Source organism: Melanerpes formicivorus, unplaced genomic scaffold (assembly GCF_026170545.1).
Source record: "Melanerpes formicivorus ecotype bairdi unplaced genomic scaffold, bMelFor1.0.p_v2 SCAF_14, whole genome shotgun sequence".
NCBI classification, from domain to species: domain Eukaryota; kingdom Metazoa; phylum Chordata; class Aves; order Piciformes; family Picidae; genus Melanerpes; species Melanerpes formicivorus.
In genome coordinates this window covers 1,958,232-1,979,855 of record NW_027142366.1, presented here as the reverse complement: position 1 = coordinate 1,979,855, position 21,624 = coordinate 1,958,232, and the positions used below count along the sequence as shown (strand labels likewise).

The following is a 21,624-nucleotide window of genomic DNA, read 5'->3' as shown; positions in this document are numbered from 1 at the left end:
CGGGGCGCTCTGGGGGGGCGGCCCCGCGGCGATCCGGGATGTCGGGCTGGCTCCTGGTGACGTAGCACGCCGCGGGAAGGGCCGCGCGACACAACCGGTCGCTGTCTCCGCCCCCCCCGGACCGGGCCGGGCCGGGTTGGGCCCTCTCCACCTATTTCCGCGTTCCCGACTCCCGTTATGGGCAGTACCGCGGCGACGGGAGCGGGCAGGGCGCCGTGCAGCGCCGGGGCCGCCGTTGGGCATGTGCCAGGCCTGGCCGCCGCGTGAGCGCCGCCGCCGGCACTGGCAGCATTGTCCGCGGGCGAAGCCGTGAGTGTGGCGTCCACTGGGCTGCCTCCGCTTCATCCCGGGAGGGGCGGGAGGGAGGAGGTGGGCGGGAGCCGCGTTGCCTACCTGGAGGGGAAATCCCATCTTCTCGGGGCGGGGGTGGCGGGGAGAGGGGGCACGGGCGGTCACGGTGGCGGAAGAGGGGGTGGTGGTGATGGTAGTGGGGGGGTGGTGTCCCGTCCTGACCTCCCTGTTCCTCCGGGGCTCTTCCAGGAGGGCGGCGGGTGCCATGAATAGCAGCTGCGCGTCCCCCGCCGCCGCCGCCAGCCGCCGCCTGCAGAGCCGGGATCGATAGAGGCGGGGGCTGCGGACGCACTATGGCCGGCACCGGCTACACGGACCTGCGGGAGAAGCTCAAGCACATGATGCCCTACCGGGACGGCCACAAAGGCAGCAGTGGCAGCCTCCCCCGCGAACCCCCCGACCCTCCCTACGACCGCAAACGGCGGCACCAGGATTCCGGTTCCGAGCCCAGCGACTACGAGGAGCAGAAGGAGGAAGAAGAAGCTCGGAAAGTCAAAAGCGGCATCCGCCAGCTTCGGCTGTTCAGCGCCGAGGAGTGCGCCAAGATCGAAGCTCGCATCGAGGACGTGGTGTCCCGGGCGGAGAAGGGGCTCTACAGGGAGCACACGGTGGATCGCGCCCCGCTGCGGAACAAGTATTTTTTCGGGGAGGGTTACACCTATGGGTCTCAGCTGCAGAGACGAGGCCCCGGCCAGGAGCGGCTGTACCCGCGGGGAGAAGTGGATGCCATCCCTGAGTGGGTGTACGACTTGGTGATCAGGAAGCTGGTGGAGCACCGGGTGATTCCCGAGGGCTTTGTGAACAGTGCCGTCATCAACGACTACCAGCCGGGGGGCTGCATTGTCTCCCACGTGGACCCCATCCATATCTTTGAGAGGCCGATCGTCTCTGTCTCCTTCTTCAGCGACTCGGCGCTCTGCTTCGGGTGTAAATTCCAGTTCAAACCCATCCGAGTTTCGGAGCCTGTTCTCTTCCTGCCCGTCAAGAGGGGAAGCGTCACAGTGCTCAGGTAACGCGGCCGTGCTGCCCAGGCCTCCCTCCCGCTGCCCTGCCGGGGCTCGGTTGTGTAACGTGAATCACGAGGCACGGGGATGCACACCCCGCCGGCGGCGGCGGCTCGGGCTTCATCTCACCCTCCTGCAGGCGTGCAGGGTCTTGCTGTGGTGCAGGGGGTGAAGGAATGATCCTGGGGGGTGGTCCTGCTGCGGTGGTGGGTGAGGATTTGAGTGAGTGAGTGATTGATGTTTTGGGGGGGTGGCCTCTCCGCAGGGTTTGAGGTGAGTCCTGGCGGGAGCTGGGCTGCCTGCGGAGCTTGGCTTCGCTGTAAATGGTTAAAAGAGCAAATCGAGGCACAAAATGGAGCCTTTGCTCAGCACAGCAGCTGGCTGGGACTGGGCTCCCAGGTCTATTTTTAGCTGGGCCAGTGCCTCCCCACCTGACCTTAAGCGTGGAGAGGAGGTGTGAGTGGCCTCGTCTGCCCAGTTTGCAAACTGGGAAGACGGAACTGGAAGCGTATGGGGAGAGTGGAGTGCAGAGCTCCGTGGGACTGTCCCTCGGAAGCGTGGCACGTCACAGGCACAAGGAAGGACTTGATGTGCGTTCTGGCGAGCGGGGGAAGAGCGGTGGAGGTGAAATGACCTGCCCAAGGTCACGCAGCCGGCCGGTAGCAAGGCTGGGGCTGGCACTGGCAAATACCTGCTGCCTAACTCCCTCTGCCTCCCAGTAGGTGCTGGGCAAGCAGAGCAGGTGAGGGGACAGGCAGGTGCTAGGCAGGACCCACCAGCGGTCAGGTTTTCTGGAGGGCAGCTTGAAGCCCGGCGCTGGGGCTGCGTGATGCGGTGAGCACCCAGTCCCCGCCGTCCCTGAAGGTCAGAGTGAGCCCTGCCAGGAGCAGCCACCACTTGGGCTCTGCCAGCAGCGCTCCAAGCTACTAACTCTACCTTCGGGGTTGGGGTTTGGGTTTTTTTCGGTTTGGTGAAGGTCCAGGTCGGTTTTCAGGGCTCCCAAGGCTGTGTAACACAATCGCTGGCTTTGGCTTGTAAAGTGATCGCCGCAGGGTTCGGCAAGGAATTTCCCCCCCCTTCCCCAGGAGCAGGCGGCCTCGCACCGTTGAGGCATCAATAATAGATGGGGAGATCTCGGGGAGCTTTTATCTGGGAAAGCTGCACAAACATTAACTAATCCTGGCCGTCCCCCCGGCGTTAGGTAACTTCTCCGGATTAGGGATGAGGGAAGCTGGGGAGGGAAGTGGGAACGGCGCTGAGGACCTTTTCTGGTCCCCTGGTGGGTTGAAGAGGGCAGAGGTCAGGGTGATTTTGTGAAATAGGACCTGGGGGACCTGTCCTTTTACTGCAGAGCAAGCTCGGCCCCGGGGGATGGAGAGAGCTGGGTGTGAGGCAGCCCTTCTGCTCCCGACTTCAGACATCAGAAGGGGAACCTTTTTATACCCTGATTTTCCTGCTAGTGGTCATAGAATCACAGAACTGTCCGGGTAGGAAGAGACCTGTGAGATCATCGAGTCCAGCTGCTCTCCTGGAGTTCACAATCCCATCACTACTGCTAAGCAACTGTCACTAAACTGTGTCCCTCAGTGCCACATCTTTTAAATCCCTCTGGGAATGGTGCTCCACCACCTCCCCGGGTGCCTGTGCCAGTGCCTGAGAGCCCTTTCTGGAAAGGGTTTTTTCCTAATACCTAACCTGAACCTTCCCTGGCACAACTTGAAGCCAGTGCTGCCTTTCCCCAGGGGGGCTGGGGTTAATAGCTGTCCTTCCTTTCACAGCTAGAGGTGGGTTGCTTGGTTGTTGTTTTCTTAAGACAGAGAGCATTTTCTTGCTTAAAAGCATCCCAGCAGGCTCGGTCTGGAGTCTTGTAGTCAGAGCCACCAGGAAAACTCATGGCCTTATGTTTGAAGGCTGCAGACTTCGCAGTGGAGGGCGGTGGGGGGAGGCAGAGGTGCTTTGCTGTGTTCCAGGACTGGAGAATGATGTTTTCTTGTCTCCTAAAAGCGCTGGGAAGAGGCAGCTGGCTCGGGGCTCCAGCAGTTGGAACCGGGTGTCTCCCAGGCCTGTGTGTTTGGGTTGTTGGCCAGCAGCACCTGGGTGCTGTAATCAGTGTATGAACGTGGCTGAGGCCATGGTACAGATCGAACGAAGGTGCTGTTTCCCCCCTCAAACGAGAAGGTGGTTTATTGGCTGACCCACCGCAGGCATCCCCTAGCTTCATCCGGGGTTAGATGTTCTGCTTTCCAGCAAATGATGGAATCGGGGGCAAGGGAGATTCTTGCACTTTGGGTACAGCACTTAGCAGATACTTAGCACTCACTTAGGAGAGATTCAGCCATAGTGATTGTTCTGTGATGATATGGGCATGGCTGGAAGCGAGCTACTGGCCTCCAGATCTCCCCTCTAACCCCAACCATTCAGAGGGAGCAGGGAGAGATGCAGGCTCTCAGGAGTGTACCTCCAAAATCCAGTCCTTGGTCCTGTTTAAGTCAAGTCTCCAAACTTGGCTTTTTCTCCTCTCGGTAAACAGTTGCTGCAGGCAGTTGCCCTGGAGATAGCGAAACGGCGCAGCTAGAAATGGCATTCTTGTGATGTCTGTGATTCAAATAGTGCTGGGTCAGTGGCTGCTGCTGGCACCCCGCCTCTCCCGGGCAGCCAGGGTGGCTACATGCCTTGGGTTACCGTGTGGAGGTCCTGAGGAGCTGAAGAGGAGCTGGGTCTCCCTCTTTTCCCCTACATCGTGCTCAGGCTCTCCTCGCCTCCTGTTCTGCTTTCGGCAGTCCTGAGGAGCTCAAGAGGTGAATACTCTCTCTCTTTTCCCCTACATCATTCTGAGGCCCTCCTCAAATCATGCCTGTCCCCTTCCTGCTTTCAGCAGCCTATTCCCCATTGTCCTCCCGATTTGTAGGTACCTGCAGGAGGGGGATTGGGGAGAGGCTTTGCCTGCATTTCCCTCCCTTGACTTTATTTGCTTGTTTTATTTGCTACAAAGAAGCTCAGGGGACTGAGACGTCTCTCTTATGAGGAAAGACTGAGAAAATTTGGTCTTCTGTTTTGGTCTGGAAAAGAGAAGACTGAGGGGGGTCTCAGCAGTGCTTAAAGGGTGGCTGTCAGGAGGGTGGGAGCAGTCTGTTTTCGGCGGTGCCCAGTGGCAGGACAAGGGGTGGTGGGCACAAACTTGAATATAAGTTCCATCTAAACATGAGGAGAACCTCTTTAAGGGTGATGGGGCACTGGAACAGGCTCCCCTGGGAGGTGGAGGAGTCTTCATCTCTGGAGACATTCAAAACCATCCTGGACATGTTCCTGTGTGACCTCTTCTAGGTAAACCTACCTCGGCAGGGGGATTTGACTTGAGGATCTCCAGGGGTCCTTTCCAGCCCCTACCATTCTGTGATGGTGTGATGCTGGGAAGCAGGCTGTGGAGTTTGCAAACACTTGACCCTGCCTCAAATTCCCTGGGAAGCATTCAGTCCTCAAAGGATAGGTTAGTGTTGGAAGGTGGAACTGAGGTTCCCCCGGCTGGGTTGGGCACCTCTGGGAGCGGGACAAAGGCAGAGCCACCCCATGACCTGCTAAGGAGCCTTCCAGCAAAGCCCTTCTTCCTGTCTTGCATCTGGGGGAAAGATTTGCCCTTGTAGGTGCTGCTCTTTTCAGAGTCAAGCTGGATTTCAGTTCTGTGAGCCATTAGGTGTCTGCTGGGGGCTGCTGGCAGGACCATCTCTGTGGATTTCTTTAACAGGAATTTGATAAGCATCAATCAATAGCAGCAGCGGGGAGGAGACGGAGGAATTTGCCTGTTCATCTGGGGAGCATGTGCTCTGCCAAATGGTTGGGCTGGGGAGAAAAAGGGGAGCCAGCTGGAGGGGTGCAGAGCCAGCTGGAGGGGTGCAGAGCCAGCTGGGGAGGGTGGTTCCAGACAGACCCCTGCCCCGCAGCCGCTGGTGTAGGGAGCAAATCCGAGCCATCAGCCAGCTTTTGTTTAACTGCCAGGTGTTGCATCTCAGCACCCTGGTTGGAAATAGTGTAGCTGCAGGCAGCCAGAGGAGTAGATGACCAAAAATAGCACTTGCCAGGTTCTGAGAGCTCAAACACCATAAGGGCTTCCCTGCTGCAGCTGCCGAGCACCCCGGGTCCTCTCCCCGCTGTTGGTAGTAGCGGTGGGAAGAAACATCCACGGTGTTTGTCTCTCCTCTTGTCTCCAGGCTTGCCTGGTGGTAGCAGTCTCTGGTGGGTGAACCTGCTTTCTCTCCAGCTGGAGGAATCCCTCCACAACTGCCGGGATTAGGTGTGTGTCCAGAGAGGTCTGGTCCCTCAGAGCAGGCTGTTGGCGCAGAGGACGCTCTGTGAGTGCCGGTGGTGATGAGGCAAATAGATCTGTTCAAGCTTTGCTTGAACTGGTTGGTGTCACATCTGTGGTTTGAGGCAGCAGCTTTCCTGGAGTGTGAGCAGCTCCTGTGATGGGGCACTGTGAGGTCCCTCTGCCTCTGATCTGGCCTGGCTAGCATCAGTCCCCTGAAACATTTCCTGCTGGAGGCTCTGTAGAGCTTCAGGGCCTCCTTTGTGGTGATGTTTGTACAAAAGTCTGCTTTCATCTCCACGTGGATCAGTTGTGGCTGAGCAGCAGCTCTGCTGGAATGAAAAAGAGTCTTGGAGAGGGGTTAGGGGTGTAAGATCTGAGAGGCTCTGTAGGAGTTGGGGTGTTGGCTGAGGGAGCATGTGGAGAGCATCTGCACCTCCCTGTGCTCTGGAAAATGCTTTAGGCTGGAGAGGCCATGCTCAGGTGTTCCCATGGTCAGCAATTCAGGGGGGATGTCTCTTATCTCATGTTTTCTGGGCAAGAAATCTCTGGGTAGACCCTCAGTATCATGGTTGGTGGGTTTGGTCCCTTCTCTGCCCCTTCCCCCTTCATCTGGATGTGGCAAGACTGGGCAGTGGGTGAGTCAGTGCTGGCACAAAGCAGAATACAGCCTGGTGCCTGTGCAAAGCCCTTCACTGGGGTGACCCAGAGATGCCATCATTGTCTGCTGGGGTTTGCCACACTGGTGTGACACTGGGGCACACTGATCAGTCCCCATTAGGGCCTGGGATGGGGAATCAGGGCTGTGGCACCTGGGACCACAAACTGTGCCTGAAAGTGAGCTGGAAAATAGGTTCCAGCTTGAGGGGTGAGGACAAGTGGCCAGGCTGACATCTGGTGATGGGGAGCACAGGTCTGGAAGCAGGCCTGTCCCTGATGCTCAGGGTGTTGAGGATGTACCAAGGTGAATGTTAACCTGGGTGATGTTAATGCAGTCACTGGAGCCTGACTCAGAGGTTCCTGCACCACCAGAGAGCATCATTATAAAGCCCTTCACATAATGTTGTCCTGCTCTGCAGTGCCTCAGAGGATGGAGGGGATGGACATGAACCTCTCTTGTAACTGACCAGCTTCCAGACTCTTAGCTCTCTCTCCCAAGCAGTAAATCCATCCTTGAGAGATGTGTGTTCCTGGGTGAGTGGGAGGCTTACCTAACCAGATAAAGGAGACCCAGACCTGTTCCCAGAGCAGGCCTGTGTGTGCCTGAGCTGCTTGCAGTGTCCTCAGTAACCTGCAAGCCATTGACCCAGGCTGTGCTCCTGGAGGGCTGGTTGATGGCTGGCTGACAGCAGCTTCGTGATCAAGCTTTGTGAGGAGAGCAGGCTGGGTGATTTCTGCTTCAGGTGAAACCAGCCTGGCTTGGTGTGGCTTGAGCAGCCTTCACCCAAGCCCTTTCAAAGGCATTTCTGTCCTTGGCAGCCATTTCAGGGGGTTCTGATGGTGTTCAACTTCTCTTTCACCCTGCAGTGGACTCTAGAAGGCTCTTTGGTGAGCAGCCACTCTCCAAACAGCAGGTAGAGGGCAGGCCCACCTCTCAGACTGGCTCACAGCACCCATGCAATGAGGAGATGTGCTCCTGGCAGGCTGGGTTGTGTGTCGCAGCAGTGGCTGCTCTCCTCAGGCCTGCCATGATGTGTGCTGTGTGGCACCCTGGGAGATAAACAGCCACCAAGACCCACTCCTGTGTGTTGTGGGTAGCTGGGCCCCTTGCTGGCCATGATTTTCCTCCAGCCTGTGAGGAGCATGGAGTAGGTGAAGTCATCTCACAGAGTGAAACGCTCCTGCCAAAAACTACTGCAGGTGTAGCTGCCTGAGCCTGGTGTAACTTTCCTTGCCTGGGAGCTGTCTCACCTCGTCAGCCCTGTGGCAGGGTGGTTTTAGGGCTGCAGCTTGGTGGGCAGGTCTGGATTTGAAGGTCACTCAGTGTGTGTTGTGTTGGTTGGGCTGTGCTGGGGGGGTGATGTTTGTACCTCAGCTGAGGATGTGCCACACAGCAGGGATGGTGCTGAGAGAGCAGCATCTGTGCCCAGGTTGGAGGGGGAGGCACTCGGCTCTTGGCACCACTGCACCCCCTCCTCAACCAACCAGATTCTCATCGACTCTGGTGCATGTTTGTGTCTCTGTGTGCTGCATACCTCAGCCTCCAGAGATGTTTTGTCTCAGGGGCATACAGGAGGAGATACTTCGGAGCAACGCGCTGATTTCCACCCCCGCCCCGCTCCTAACCTCTTGATAAATGAATTGGTTGACATTCCCTAAACTCATTTCCTGCACCTCTTATTTCACAGTGTTGTGGCAGGCAGTGGTTTAGCCTCTGATGTAGCCTGAAAAAAGAGTCAAAAACATCCCCCCCCCCCCAACCACCAACTCTGAGTGTCCTCATTCTTTCCTGAGGTTCCTTCCTTCCTGTAAGTCTGGCTCCTGTGTGCCTGGGGAATGGTGCTCGGGGGAGGATTCCTGGTGGAGGTTAGGAAATGACTGGCCAACACTGTGGCTGCAGACAGCTCTCTGCTTTTCTGCCTGTCACCTTTCTGAGTGTGGCTTTCTGTTTTCTGTTGTCAGTGGATATGCAGCTGATGAAATCACACACTGTATCCGACCGCAGGACATCAAGGAGAGGAGAGCCGTCATCATCCTGCGAAAGTAAGTGCTGCAGCCCCCCAGCCAGCCAGAGAGAGCTGGAGCTGGTGCTCTGAGGTTTCCTGAGGTGCTTTGGAAAAGAACACTTCTACACTGTCTTGCTTGTTCATTTGTTGGCTTGATCTCACATCTTGATTAGATGTCACTCTGAGGCTTGTGTCTTGCGGTGCCCATGGCTTCGCTGGCGGAGGTGGATGGAGCTTGTTCCTGCGGAGTTAATCACTTCTTGGCTCTGTGCAGCAGAGCTTCGTTGTCATGTCTGGGTTTGCAAGTCCTGTTTGTGTCCAAACACCTGGCTTTCACTGGCTCCCTCACTCTAAACAGCTAGGGTTTCAGGCTCTCTTGTCTGGGGCTGTGTATTCAGGTGTCTGATCATCTGATACCACCTGTGTGAGCTACCTGGGCCGTCCTTTGAAGCTGGTGCTTGTGGTGAGGAGTCTCCTGTGAAGCAGATAAAATGGTTTGTAGTAGCTTGGCTTTCATTTCCCTGGGAGGAGGAGGAAGATGCTGGCTTTGAAGGGAAATGAGTGCAGCACATTTAGTGATCACTCTGGAGAGCTTGTCCTTGGAGTTGGTGTTGGGAAGCCCAGCTCTGTAAGGTGTTTCAGAAGCTGCTGCTCTCTTGAAGGCGTTTCATCAACCACTGCCTCTTCCTGAGGCTTTTAAGAAAATGGAGGAAAAATAAACCACCCCCACCCCAAACTCTCTCAGTATGACCTCATTTTGTGCCCAGAAATGTCCTCCACTCTGCCCTGGTGAGAACTCACCTGGAGTGTTGTGTCCGGTTCTGGGCTCCCCAGTTCAAGGGGGACAGGGATCTGCTGGAGAGAGTCCATGAGGCTATGAGGATGATGAAGGGACTGGAGCACTGCCTGGTGGGGAGCTGAGAGCCCTGGGGGTGTTCATTCTGGAGAAGAGAAGACTGAGAGGGGATTTAATAGATGTTTATAAATATCTGAGGGCTGGGGGTCAGGAGGGAGGGGACAGGGACAGGGACAGGCTCTGCTCAGCTGCACCCAGGGACAGGACAAGGGGCAATGGATATAAACTCCAGCACAGGAGGTTCCACCTCAACATGAGGAGGAACTTCTTCCCTGTGAGGGTCACAGAGCCCTGGAGCAGGCTGCCCAGAGAGGTTGTGGAGTCTCCTGCTCTGGAGCCTTTCCAGCCCCATCTGGATGTGTTCCTGTGTGACCTGTGCTGGATTATATGGCCCTGCTCTGGCCGGGGGGGTTGGACTCCATGATCTCTGGAGGTCCCTTCCAAATCCCTAACATCCTGGGATCCTTTCTCATCACTTCCTTCTACTAAGAGACCAAAAACTCTGCCCCTTGCCTTTGCTGGTCTCTCTAAGCTATTGCAGCCTAGCCTCAAAGTGCAGCTGGGTGAGCACCTATCTGGCTGAGGTGGACCTGGCTGACCTAGTGCAGCACTGCTGAACAGACAAAGCCTGTTAGCCCCTCACAGAGCTGTGTCTGGCACAGCCATGCAGCTGTGGCCTTGGAGTCAGATTCTCAGGATCATTTCAGTTGGGAAAGCCTTTTAAGATCATTTGAGTCCAACCATTCTCTGACTGCCAAGTCTGGTGCTAAGCCATGTCCCTCATCACCACATAGGTGCCTCTTCTAAACACCTCCAGGGATGAGGATTCAACCACCTCCCTGGGCAGCCTGTTCCAGTCTTTGAGAACCCTTTCAGTGAAGAAGTTTCTTCTGATGTGCAACCTAAACCTCCCCTGGTGCAACTTGAGGCCATTTCCTTTTTGTCCTATCACTAGTTACCAGGGAGAAGAGGCCAACACCCACCTCACTACAGCCTCCTTTCAGGTAGCTGCAGAGAGTGACAGGCTGTCTCCTGGGGTCATAGCCTGCAGGGGAGAGAGGCTGGAGGAGGGAGAAGCCGCTGTGATGGAGAGGGTGGTTCCTTCTGTAGCTGTGTCCTTCTGTTCAGGGCTCTGATTGACTTAGAGTCAGAGCAGCAGAGCCTCTGCCCAGTCCTAGCCAGCCACGAGCTGCCTGGCCTGGCAGACTGAAACCACAGCAGGATTTATTTCCTTATATTCTCCTGAGCAAAGTGGAAACCCCCTGGTAATTCTCTGCGTGTAAGCTCCCCTACAGCTCGGGAGCCCCGGTGGATGCCTGGCCGTGGCCTGTTTGCCAAAGGGTGTGCTCTGATGGCTGCCAAACAGAGCTTATTAATTGCTGCTTCTACCCTGTGGGGGCGGCTGGGCCGCTCCTGCCTGCACAGCAGGGCTGCTCTCACCTTTGTCCTCGCTCACATCCCCAGGGCCTGGACTGCTGCAGCAGCTGCCAGCCCCTGCTCCTGCATCACGAGACTTGCTCTGCAGCCTGCAATGGTCTCTTATGCAAGCAGGAAAATGCTGCTTCCTCTGGGGGCCTGAGAGGCACGGGGGGGAGCAGCAGCCTCCTTGAAAGTCCTCTTCCTAGTCCTGGTGGCCAGAACGAGGAGCAGCTGAGGTGGTTTAGGCTGAGGCTGAGGGGGGAGACCCTCTGGCTCTCTCCAGCTCCCCAGGAGGATGTTGTGGAGAGCTGGGTGTTGTTCTTTTATTGAATTGTAGAATCATAGAATTGTTTTGTTTGGAAAAGACTTCTAAGATCCAGCTGTCAACCACCCTAACACCACCATGGCCACCAAACCATGTCCCCAGGTGCCACGTCCACACATCTCTCCTCACCAGTCACAACTGACAGGACGAGAGGAAGTGGCCTCAAGTTATGCCAGAGGAGGCTAAGGTTGGATGTCAGGAAAGACTTTCATCCCAAAAGGGTTCCCAAAGACTGGAACAGGCTGCCCAGGGAAGTGGTTGAATCACCATCCCTGGAGGTCTTTAAAAGCCACCTTGATTTGCTGTGTAAGGACATGGTGTAGTAGTGGCCCTGGCAGAGTTAGGTTATGGTTGGAGTTGATCTTGAAGATGTTTGCCAACCATAGTGGTTCTGGGAGCCTGCATGAATCAGCCTCAAGCTTTCTGGTGGGATAAGAGCAGCTGAGTCAGAGGCATCAACTTTGCTGCAGCTTGGAGCTGGGGTCCTGGGCTCTGAACAGGCTGCCAGAGCTTTCTGGGCCTCAAGGGGTTTCGGTCTGGATCTGCACTTGCCTGCACTCTGCGTGGTTCTAGAGATGGATTTTGCTGGCAGTAGCAGGAGAGCAAAGCTGCATGAGCTGGAGGAGCAGCTGGGTTTTGCAGGATGCTTGGGAGTGGTGTGGTTACCAAGTAGGTCAGAGACACTTCAGTGCTGTGGTGGGATGGAATTTACAGCGCTCCCTGAGCCTTGGAGTGCAGGGCTGCAGGGAAGCCAGCAAGGTTTGGAAGTGCTTTGAGCCAGAGCCTGGGGAGGCAGGAAGGATGCTCTGAATTTCATGAGATGCTGGGAAGGTAGAGGATAGAAATGAGATCTACTGAAGCAGCTCTGGAAAGTCATATTAGAGATCTGCTGCTGCCATCTGTAAGCAGTTACATCAGGGAGTTACTCTGTTTAACTTTGGTAGGTGTTTGTCTCTCCATTTCACTACATTTACTCATTGCTGCTCAGGTAGCTCCTACCTGCATTGCTCTGTGGACAGAGAGAGCATGGCTGGTGCTCCCTTGCCCTTCTAGTGTATTTGGTGGTTGGTTTGTTTTAATTGCAGGCCTGGAGTTGCTGTGGTGTTTGAGAGGAATTCAAACCACCTAACGTGTCTGGGGCAGAATCTGTGGTACCTTTGGTGTTTAGCTGGATTTGGTCCAGCCCTGGAGCTGAGAACCACTCAGGATGATGATGTTGTGGGCTAGTTCTGGCTCCAGCCTGGCAGCTGCCTGCAGAATTGTTCCTTGTTTCTGGCATACTGGGCAGATTTGGGCTGCTGTGCCAGCCTGGCATCATCCTGGTTAACTGAAGAGGCTTTCCTCGCTGGCAGGGAGGAAGCTTGGAACTGGATGTGCTTCCTAATGGGATCTTAGGTTGGGATTCTCCTGTGGAAACCTCCCTAAGGAGCTGAAGTTCAGCACTGGAGAACAAGTAGTGGTTCTCCCCATTTTTCCACCTAGACCTCTGCAGTATTCACTCCTGATGCCAAGGAGGGAAACAGGCTGCAGCAGTAACACAACAAGGGCACCCTTCCTCCTGGGAAGTGGCTTGGATCCCCCTGAAATGGGCAGCAGTGGAGCTCCAGCACCACCTTTGTGTGTTAGGCTTCTGTGTTTTGAGACAGACTTGAGCCAAGCTGGTGAGCTGAGTGTTAACTGCTGTGCTTGGAGGTAGTGATAGTGCCATGGTAAGATGCTGCTCCATCGAGCTTTCATTGCTGCTGCTCAGCCTGCTGCCTCCCTCCACCTGTGCATGGCTGCAGTCCTCCCTGCGCCAGTCCTGCTCTGAGCTGAGCTGTGCTTGCTCTTGGGTGTAGCTTGAGCGTGTGCTGTGCTGTTGGAGAGGATGTGATGCAGCTTCTGTTTGCTACACCTTCTCCTGACTTGTACTTTGACTCTTCAGCCCTCTTAGCCAAGCTGGGAGATGCCTGACCCCACCAGATCCTGCGACAGGAGGGAGTTCCCAGATGGAAGCAGCTATTACTGTTGTGGGCGATGATGGATTTTGCAGGGCATCTCCCAGGTGGCTTAACCTGAGCTGCAAGTTGCTGAGGAGTCTCAGTGATTTCACAGGGGCTCCACCGCCTCTGCTCTGCATCCTGGAGCTGGGATCACCCTCAGCTCAGCACCGTTTGGTGCTGGGGGGTTGGACTAGGTGGTCTTTCAAGGTCCCTTCCAACTCCTAATGCTCTGTGGGTTCTGTGATTTGCCTTCACCTCCTGACTGCATGCATCCTTAAGCCTTCCTCTTCCCTCTAACCAAGGCAGCAAAGGTTCAGGCTGAAGCTGCAAGCACCAGAGAGCTGCAGCTGGGTCTAACAGCCCTGAGCACCTTCCCGAGCTGTGCAGCCGGGGCTGAGGGCTGGAGGACAAAGGGCTGCTGCAGCACACCGGTGGTGGTGGTGGTTCTGTGGGAAGTCCTTGCAAATTCTCTTCTCTTTCACTGTTTGCAGAACAAGACTAGATGCACCTCGACTGGAAACAAAATCCTTGAGCAGCTCTGTGTTGCCACCAGGCTATAACTCTGAGCGTCTGTCGGGAAGCAACCGGGACCAGGTCCTGAAGCCGAAGCGGTCCCATCGCAAAGCAGATCCCGATGCCGCTCACAGGTAGGAGCAGCTCCCCTCAGGGCGATGTTTGGGATGGTACCTCCAGGGCTCTGGCAAGAGAGGCTGCTCAGCACGCTTGAAAACATCCTCCTGGAGCACAAGCCCTGTGAGGAGGGGCTGAGGGAGCTGGGGTTGTTCAGCCTGGGGAAGGAGGCTCCTTGCTGTCTAACAGCTACCTGCAGGGTGGTTGTGGCCGGGTGGGGGTTGGTCTCTTCTCCCAGGCAGCCAGCAGCAGAACAGGAGGACACAGCCTCAAGCTGTGCATGGGGAAGTTTAGGCTTGATGGTGGTCTTCACAGAAAGAGAGATTGCCCATTGGGATGGGCTGCCCAGGGAGGTGGTGGGGTGGGGGTCCCTGGAGGTGTTTCAGAAAAGCCTGGATGGGGCACTTAGTGCCATGGTCTGGTTGATCAGTTAGGGTTGGCTGGTTGGTTGGACTTGATGATCTTGGAGGTCTCTTCCGACCTGGTTGATTCTGATTCCTGGGTGCTTTCTGTGGAGTCCAGGTCTGTTTGATCAGAAGGAGGTCCTTTATACCTTCCTCCTAGGCTTGCAGAGGCTAAGCTGTGGCTGTAAGCAGCTTACATTGTTTATCCTCTGAGTGGCATAATGAAGAAGCAATAGATTTGGCTGAGTCTTGATAGTGCAGTCATTCAGAACAATAGTTTCCCTGCAGCTAATTATTTTTGACCTCTATTGCCAAGCAACCTGTGCAGCTGCATTAAACTATATTATGAAAGCAGTCTTGGGAGAGAATGTGAGGGTTTGCTTCTGGGAAAGGTGAAGGCCTTCCTGGGAAGCTGCCTCTCAGACCTGTTTTGGTTCCAGGGCTGCACATTGAATGTTTCTTTGTGTGTGTAACCAGAGTGTGTGAGTGCTTAAGCCTGACCTTCAGGGGAGCTCCTTGCTGAGGTTTCAGACAGCTTGAGTTTGAGGCTTCCCCTAAGCACCGCTGTGCTCTGCGTGAAGGCAGCGACAGCCGTGAGCCTCTGCCAGCTGTTGTCTGATGCTGCTGCTCTCCTCCAGCTCCAGAGCTTCCTGAGGATCAAGACAAAGTTGCCTGCACATCATCTCAAAAACAAAAGTTGCCTTGGTCCCTGGGCTGGGCTGCTCTGTGGTCCCAGCCCATGTTTCAACCTGTCCTGGAGGGTGGGGATTGCTTGTTTGTGAGCCCTGTTCATTCACCTGGGCTCTGACTGACTGGGAAGGTAGCTCAAGAAGAGGTTAGCCTGCAGATGAAGGCTTCCATCTGAGCATGCAGTGGGCTGGTGTGTGATTGAAGACCATACAGGACAAATCTGCAGGTCCCCAAGAGCTGTTTTTCAGCCTGGTGTGACCTGATAAGGGACTTGCACAGACCCCAGCAGCAGATGGGTGTTAAAAACCTGTTTTTATCTTCATTTGGCCTCAGACTCTGGTGTAATACAAGGAAATGGCACAGATATCACTGGAATCTCCTAGAGGAACACAGCAGTTGCCACCTAGGATTAAATAAGAGCTCTGTGCAGCTCCCCAGCCCTGTCCTACCACCGAGTGAGAGCAGAGGCAGCTCTGCAGACATAACAATTGCACCAATGTGCACTGATTGTGCTGATGTTTGAGACAATAATGAGAGGACAAAGGAGTTTGGAGCTGTGCTTTGGTCCTACCCCACAAGCACCCTGGCAACTCACAAAGGAGCTCAGCTCTGTGCTGTGGGTTCTGTCATAGGAGAGACAGAGAGCCCTCTGCTCAGGGGATGATTCATGGGGCCACAGCCTGCACCTAAAAAGAAGTGACTGTGCTGTTTGGGAGTGTCCAGGGCAGAAGTAGAGACCAAAACTTGTCCTGGGGGGGATAAGTTGGGGGTTTTCTTGTGCCCCACGAGAAGCAAAGCTCTCGGCCTCCCCGTGGGAGGTGCAGCTCTTGGTGATGTGTTGCTGCTCTGCTGGGTGAGCAGCGTGGGAACCCTCAGCTGTGTGGCTCAAAGTGTGCAGAGTGCAGAGCTGCAGCTGGGGCCTGCACAGGGGGTGCCCAGGTCGTGCCCTGAGCCTGCACAGGGGGTGCCTGGATCCTGCCCTGGGCCTGCACAGGGGGTGCCTGGATCCCGCCCTGGGCCTGCACAGGGGGTGCCTGGATCCTGCCCTGGGCCTGCTCTCTCTCACTGCCTCTTTCTCTGGAGGGTAGAGAGGCTCTGCAGAGGGACCTGGACAGACTGGACAGATGGGCAGAGTCCAAGGGCAGGAGCTTGAACACATCCAAGTGCCAGGTGCTGCACATTGGCCACAACAACTCCATGCAGTGCTACAGGCTGGGGTCAGAGTGGCTGAGAGCAGCCAGGCAGAGAGGGACCTGGGGGTGCTGGTCGATGGTAGGATGAACAGGAGCCTGCAGTGTGCCCAGGCAGCCAGGAGGGCCAATGGCATCCTGGCCTGCATCAGGAACAGTGTGGCCAGCAGGAGCAGGGAGGTCATTCTGCCCCTGTACACTGCACTGGTTAGGCCACACCTTGAGTCCTGTGTCCAGTTCTGGGCTCCTCAGTTTAGGAAGGAGGTTGACTTGCTGGAAGGTGTCCAGAGAAGGGCAACAAAGTTGGTGAGGGGCTTGGATCACAGCCCTGTGAGGAGAGGCTGAGGGAGCTGGGGTTGCTTAGCCTGGAGAAGAGACTCAGGGGTGACCTTATTGCTCTCTACAACTACCTGAAGGGAGGTTGTAGCCAGGTGGGGGTTGGTCTCTTCTCCCAGGCAGCCAGCACCAGAACAAGAGGACACAGTCTCAGGCTGCGCCAGGGGAGGTTCAGGCTGGAGGTCAGGAGGAAGTTCTACACAGAGAGAGTGATTGCCCATTGGGATGGGCTGCCTGGGGAGGTGGTGGAGTCACCATCACTGGAGGTGCTCAGGAGGAGACTTGACAGGGTGCTTGGTGCCATGGGTTAGTTGTTTGGGTGGTGTTGGATGATAGGTTGGACTTGATGATCTTGAAGGTCTCTTCCAACCTGGTCTGTTCTATTCTTTCTCCACAGGCCCCGGATTCTGGAGATGGACAAGGAGGAGAACAGGCGCTCAGTGCTGCTACCAAAGCACAGGAGGAGGAGCAGCTTCAGCTCAGAGAACTATTGGCGCAGGTCTTACGAGTACACAGAGGACTGTGAGGAGGAGGAGGAGGACGGCAGCCCAGCTAGGAAAGTTAAAATGAGGCGACACTGAGGATTGCACTTTCCAGGCCTGTGGAGCTGATGAGATTGGCTTCCAGTCTGTGATAACTTTTCTCCTCCCCTCTGGCTATCTTCCATCTTAGCTTCAGTTTTCTGGTTTTCTTTTTTCCCCCTTTCAAGCTGAAGAGTAAACAGGAAGGACCTAGTAGTGATTTGTTTTTATGAATGGAGGAGGAATGCTAAGAGAGGCCCAAGGGTGGAACCTGCCCAGTGCACGTGGTGCCCTGAGGCATGGGTCACCGTGGGCATCTCTCTCCCGTAGGAAGCAGATGAAAGTTAGGCCAGGCTGTTTGTTGGGATTTTCTTTGGAAAACACCAAAAAGTTCACAGCTGTTTCCTTCTGCAAGATTCAAGACTTGTATTTTATTTCTTTTTTTTGGTTGGGTTTGGGGGTTTTGGTTTTGTTTTGGTTTTCCTTGCTTTAACTTTCCTTCCTTCCCAAATGTTCTAAATATGATGTTTGACACTTCCCCTCCTCCCCCCCCCGACTCCAGGAGCTGAAACTTTCTCTGGTGGCCTCATACTGCTTTTTTTGCTTCACCAAAGGGCTCCTTGGTTGCTCTTCCCTAGTTGTTGTTGGGTTGTGTTGTGAAGGTGCCCTGCAGGAACTGGAAGTGTGAAGCTTTGCAGCCCCCTCCTGCTGCGAGTCGATTTCGAAGGGTTTAGGATGGTTTTGTTGCACTTTAGTACCGGTTTTAAATGCCAATAGGTTTCCTTTCCAGTCCCTTTTCCCAAGCCAGCCTGGGCTCACAGCCTTGTGTCCCTGTGCTGCCCTCTCCACAAAGAATGTATCTGAGCTCTGGTTTCTCAGTGCTGGTCTGACCATGGGGGATACTTTGGTTAAGGAAGGAAAAGTGGCTGAGGCTGGCCCAGCACTGACCCGAGGTCTGTACTGGAGACCCTGCTGAGTGACTGCATTGAGTCCTTGCTGCTTCCCAGAGCTGGAAATAGCAAAGGGGAATAGGAGAGGTGCTGTGCTTGAGGATTCTTGCCTTTGGGCCCCCTGAGAAAAGCTGTTCTCCCCTGCATGGAGGACTGGCTTTCAGTCCCCTGTCCCTTTCAGATGGAGAGAGTTGAGAGGGTGCAGCATCCTGGTGCAGCCTTGCATCCTGAGGGACCTGCTGTGTCCTGCAGGAGCAAGTTTTGCCCTGGGCTTGGAGGAGCCAGGCAGCTGGGCTGTGGTCTGTCCCCTCCAAGGCTGGCTCTGGGAGCGAGGATGCTGCAAGGGTCTAGTTTGGCCCAAGCGCTGCAGTAGCTGCCTGCCTCCTCCTGCCTCCTTCCTGCTGGTACTCCTGGGGCAGGGAGTTTCCTGATGGCTACAGAAAATACTGAAAATTGGATATTTGGTCTCATGGAGTTGGTGTTAGGAAGGCTTCCACCTTCTCCTCTTTTCCTGCCTGGTTTGCATTCGCCTGCACCGAAGCCTCACCGTTGTCAAAGGCTGGGGCCCAGCACCATATTTAGAACCAGACTTTTAAGAACCTTCCTCCAACTGATTCTTGGAGCACAAGTGTTGGCAGTTGTAAGGAGTAGTCTTATTTTTCAATTTTAACTGCTTTGGCCTCCCCCAGATTGTAGTTTTCCTTAGTGTTGTGTGCCCCTTCCCCACACACTTCCTGGTCTGCACGCTTGGCAATAAAAAGATGTAATATATTTTGAAACCTGTTTGCTGCTGTCTTGAGGGGCTCCCAGTCACAAAAAAACCCCCAACAAACACCAAACCGAACTCACAACACCCAGGAGCTGTTCCCCAGAGCATCATTCCTTGGCCCTTGAGCAGGTTTGCTGACATCTGGGTCTCGGTGTCCTTTTCCATCTCTGCTGCCTTCTGCAGCTCCTGCTGCTGGCCCACGCTTGGGGTCGCTGCTCAGGCTGCATCTGGTGGTCATGGTGCAAAGGAAGTCACCACCCCCTGCAGCACTGCTGATCTGCAGGGAGTGTTCTTAGGTGAGGTCTCCAGTGTCTGTCTGTGATTCTCTCTTTCCTGGTGGGAACCCCTTTGGCTCAGTGTGGAGGAGCCAGCACAGCCTTGTGGTTGGTCCTCGAAGGGACCTGTCTTGTCTGCCCAGAGATCTGAAAGTTCTGCTTCTGAAACCTTTAGCAAGCTGTTTGAGACCATGCTTAGTGCTTGAAGCTGTGTTCCTCATCCTCCCAGCTTTCTGTAGAGCATCTGGGCCAGCTCTAGGCTACAGACCCCTTGCTTTGGGAATCTTGGCGTTCCCCTGATAGCACAACCACACACATGGAGCAATCCCATCTCCTTGTGGCTGCTGCAAACATCTCCAGCAAGCCAGCGGCTGCCAGCAGGATGCCTGGCAATGGCTGTTTCTAATTGTCTTTCTGGATTCATCCCAGACATGCCTCACACCCTCCTTGGTGTCAGGCTCTGCTGTGGTCACTGCTGATGGTGGCAGTGCAGTCTGCTCTCCTATTCTCCCCCTCCCACCAGTTCCCAGTTTTACTCCTCCCTCTGCCATGTGGATGCTGTATCCTGAGGCTTCAGCTCAAAATGCAGCTGGAGGCAACCTGCCTTCCTGGAGCCACTTCCCAGAGCATGGCCCCTGTGGGATGTGGCATTTGCTGTCTCCACTGAAGGCTGAAAAGGCATCCTGAGGTCTTACCTCTACCCAGCACCAGCCATCTCCTCATCCCTGTGCAGTCCAGATGCATGCAGGTCTCCTTCCTTCCTCTCCTGGTTTCTTCTGGCATTCCTCCATGCCATGATCAGGAGCTCTCCCCTCCTTCCTTCCCTTCCCTCTGCCCACATCTGTGCAGTAGGTCTGAGCTGGCAGCTGTGGCTGGTGGGACAGCAGCAGCTCCTTACCAGAGCCACTCTTCAGCCACCCTCTCTTTTCATCTTCAAGGTGACTGGTTGGGACTTGACACCTTGGAGAGAGAGTGAGTGGGACAGGAGCAGTCTGAGCTGTAGCATCTCCTGGGTGAGGGGTCCCTGGCCTGTAGGCAGGACACCTTCTCCCCTGTACAGACACTTTCTATACCCATGGATGTATATGTGTAGATACCATGGATTTTTAACTCTTTTGCACTGAACAACATCAGAGTGAAACCTTGATTTGAAACCAGAAGATGCATTCTTCACCTGGCTCTGGATCTCTAGATCCCTCCCTGTAACCTGTCTGGTGAAACTGTGGCTTTAAAAGTACAGCTGCTGGCTGTGCTCTGTGTCACCTCCTGTGCCAGGCTTTGGGTCAGGCTGGTGACATGGGCCTGCTGTGCAGAATGGTGAGCTCCAGCCTGGAGGCAAATCTTCTCCCCATCTGCTCCATGGGACAGGCTCATGCACAGACCTGACCTCAGTGGCCTGTGGTGTGTTTGTGTCTGTCTGTCTGGTGGTGTGGTCTGACTTCTCCATCCACTCACAGCGTGGTGTTCATGGAAGTGGGAGGAAGGCTATGTCCAGTGTGAGCATCTCATGCACCCAGACCCACAGCCCCCACCAGGGGAACTTCTGTCCTAAGTGAGGGAGAGGAGGCTGGGGCTCAGCCCTGCCCTGGTGGGGCTTGGCCTTGCTTTCCTGCCCGGAGGAGGAGGAGCTGGGGTTTGTGCTGTTACCCACATCTTGAGAAGAGCTGGTGATAGGAGCAAGGCTTTGTGTGGGCTTCCTTTTGCTGGTGGGAAGAGGTAAGCTGGCAAGGGAGAGGCTGTTGGCCTGCCAGCAGCAGGGAAACCCAGGGCTGCCCCACCTGCCTCCACAGCCTGACCTGTCCTCCAGCTGTCAGGGGAGAGCTGTGACACCTGGGAGCTGCGATCCTGATGCCAGTCCCTGGCTGACCCTGGGCACAGGGCTGCCAACCTGCGCTGCAGAGGGAGCCAGCACAAACCCTGACGAGGTAAGACCTTGGGCTGTTGGCTTTTGGTGCTGTTATTACCCAGCTCCCCAGTGCCAGCCCCGTGGGTCCAAGTGGCTGCCATGCCCTTAGGAGGGAGGCTTGGTGGGGGGCAAGCTGTGACCCCTGCCAGCAGCAAATAGTCTTTCATCTGCCAGAAGCATTCCCTTTCCCAGCTGGGAGGAGAAAGCTTCACCTGAGAAGCATCTCTGCTCCTTCCTGTACCCCTGCCCACACTTAACAAGTTCTGCCTGACTTTAAGTTTGGTTTTGCTTTCTTTTCCTGTGGTTTATTTTTTTTCCCTCTCCAATTCTGATTGACTTTTTTTTTGTTTGTTTGTTTTTAATGAATGATAATAATTAAAACAGCAACCACAGAAAAAAAAAAAGAAGAAGTGGCAATATTTTTGTTTTCCCTGTAAGCTTTTCCTAGGAAAAAGCTTGGTTTGTAACAAAGTTGTACAGCTCTGAAGTTTGAGATAGGAGAAGTCCTGTGTGTAAATGGGGGGCAGAGATTATTTTCTGTACAGTCTGGACATGGGGTGGGGAAATCTTTTAATTCTGGTTGATTCTTAGGAAGAATTTGGTTCTTCACTGTCAGGGTTTGGAATTTCATGGTTTCATTATTATTATTATTATTATTCTTGTATAGATTTGCTGCATTAATTGAATAAAAGCAGAAAGCATCGCCTCTGCCTGCCTGTGTGCTGGTGTGGGTGGCTGGGATGTGGCCTTGCTTCCCTGCTGGGAAGAAATGAGGTTGGGGAGATCAGGGAACCGCTTCTAAATCAAGGGAATCTCCGGCTCCCTGGGGCTGGGGTGGCCCAAAGCAGTGCCTGTCCCAAAGCAGTGCCTGTCCCTCCTGTGCTGCCCTAGAAAGCAGAATCAGGGCTTGCTGCCCTTCTTCTCCCTCCCTGGGGGATGAGGAGCAAATGTGCACCCTGACCCCCTGCCCAGGCTTGCCCCAGCAATTCCTGGTCCCCAAAAGGCCTCAGCGCCCCAGGAAGTGAGGGCTACACCTTGTGCTTTGGCCTC

The 21,624-nt window shown here is 55.1% G+C and overlaps 1 protein-coding gene across 1 annotated transcript; it reads left to right on the top strand.

Moving 5' to 3' along the window:
- The first annotated feature begins 558 nt into the window (after positions 1–558).
- ALKBH5 (alkB homolog 5, RNA demethylase) lies at positions 559–21,277 on the top strand. The gene is made up of 4 exons (XM_068146557.1): positions 559–1,360; positions 8,278–8,358; positions 13,395–13,550; positions 16,551–21,277. The coding sequence occupies exons 1-4, from the start codon at positions 645–647 to the stop codon at positions 16,732–16,734; spliced, it is 1,137 nt and encodes a 378-aa protein (XP_068002658.1). The 5' UTR covers positions 559–644; the 3' UTR covers positions 16,735–21,277.
- The last annotated feature ends 347 nt before the right edge of the window (positions 21,278–21,624 follow it).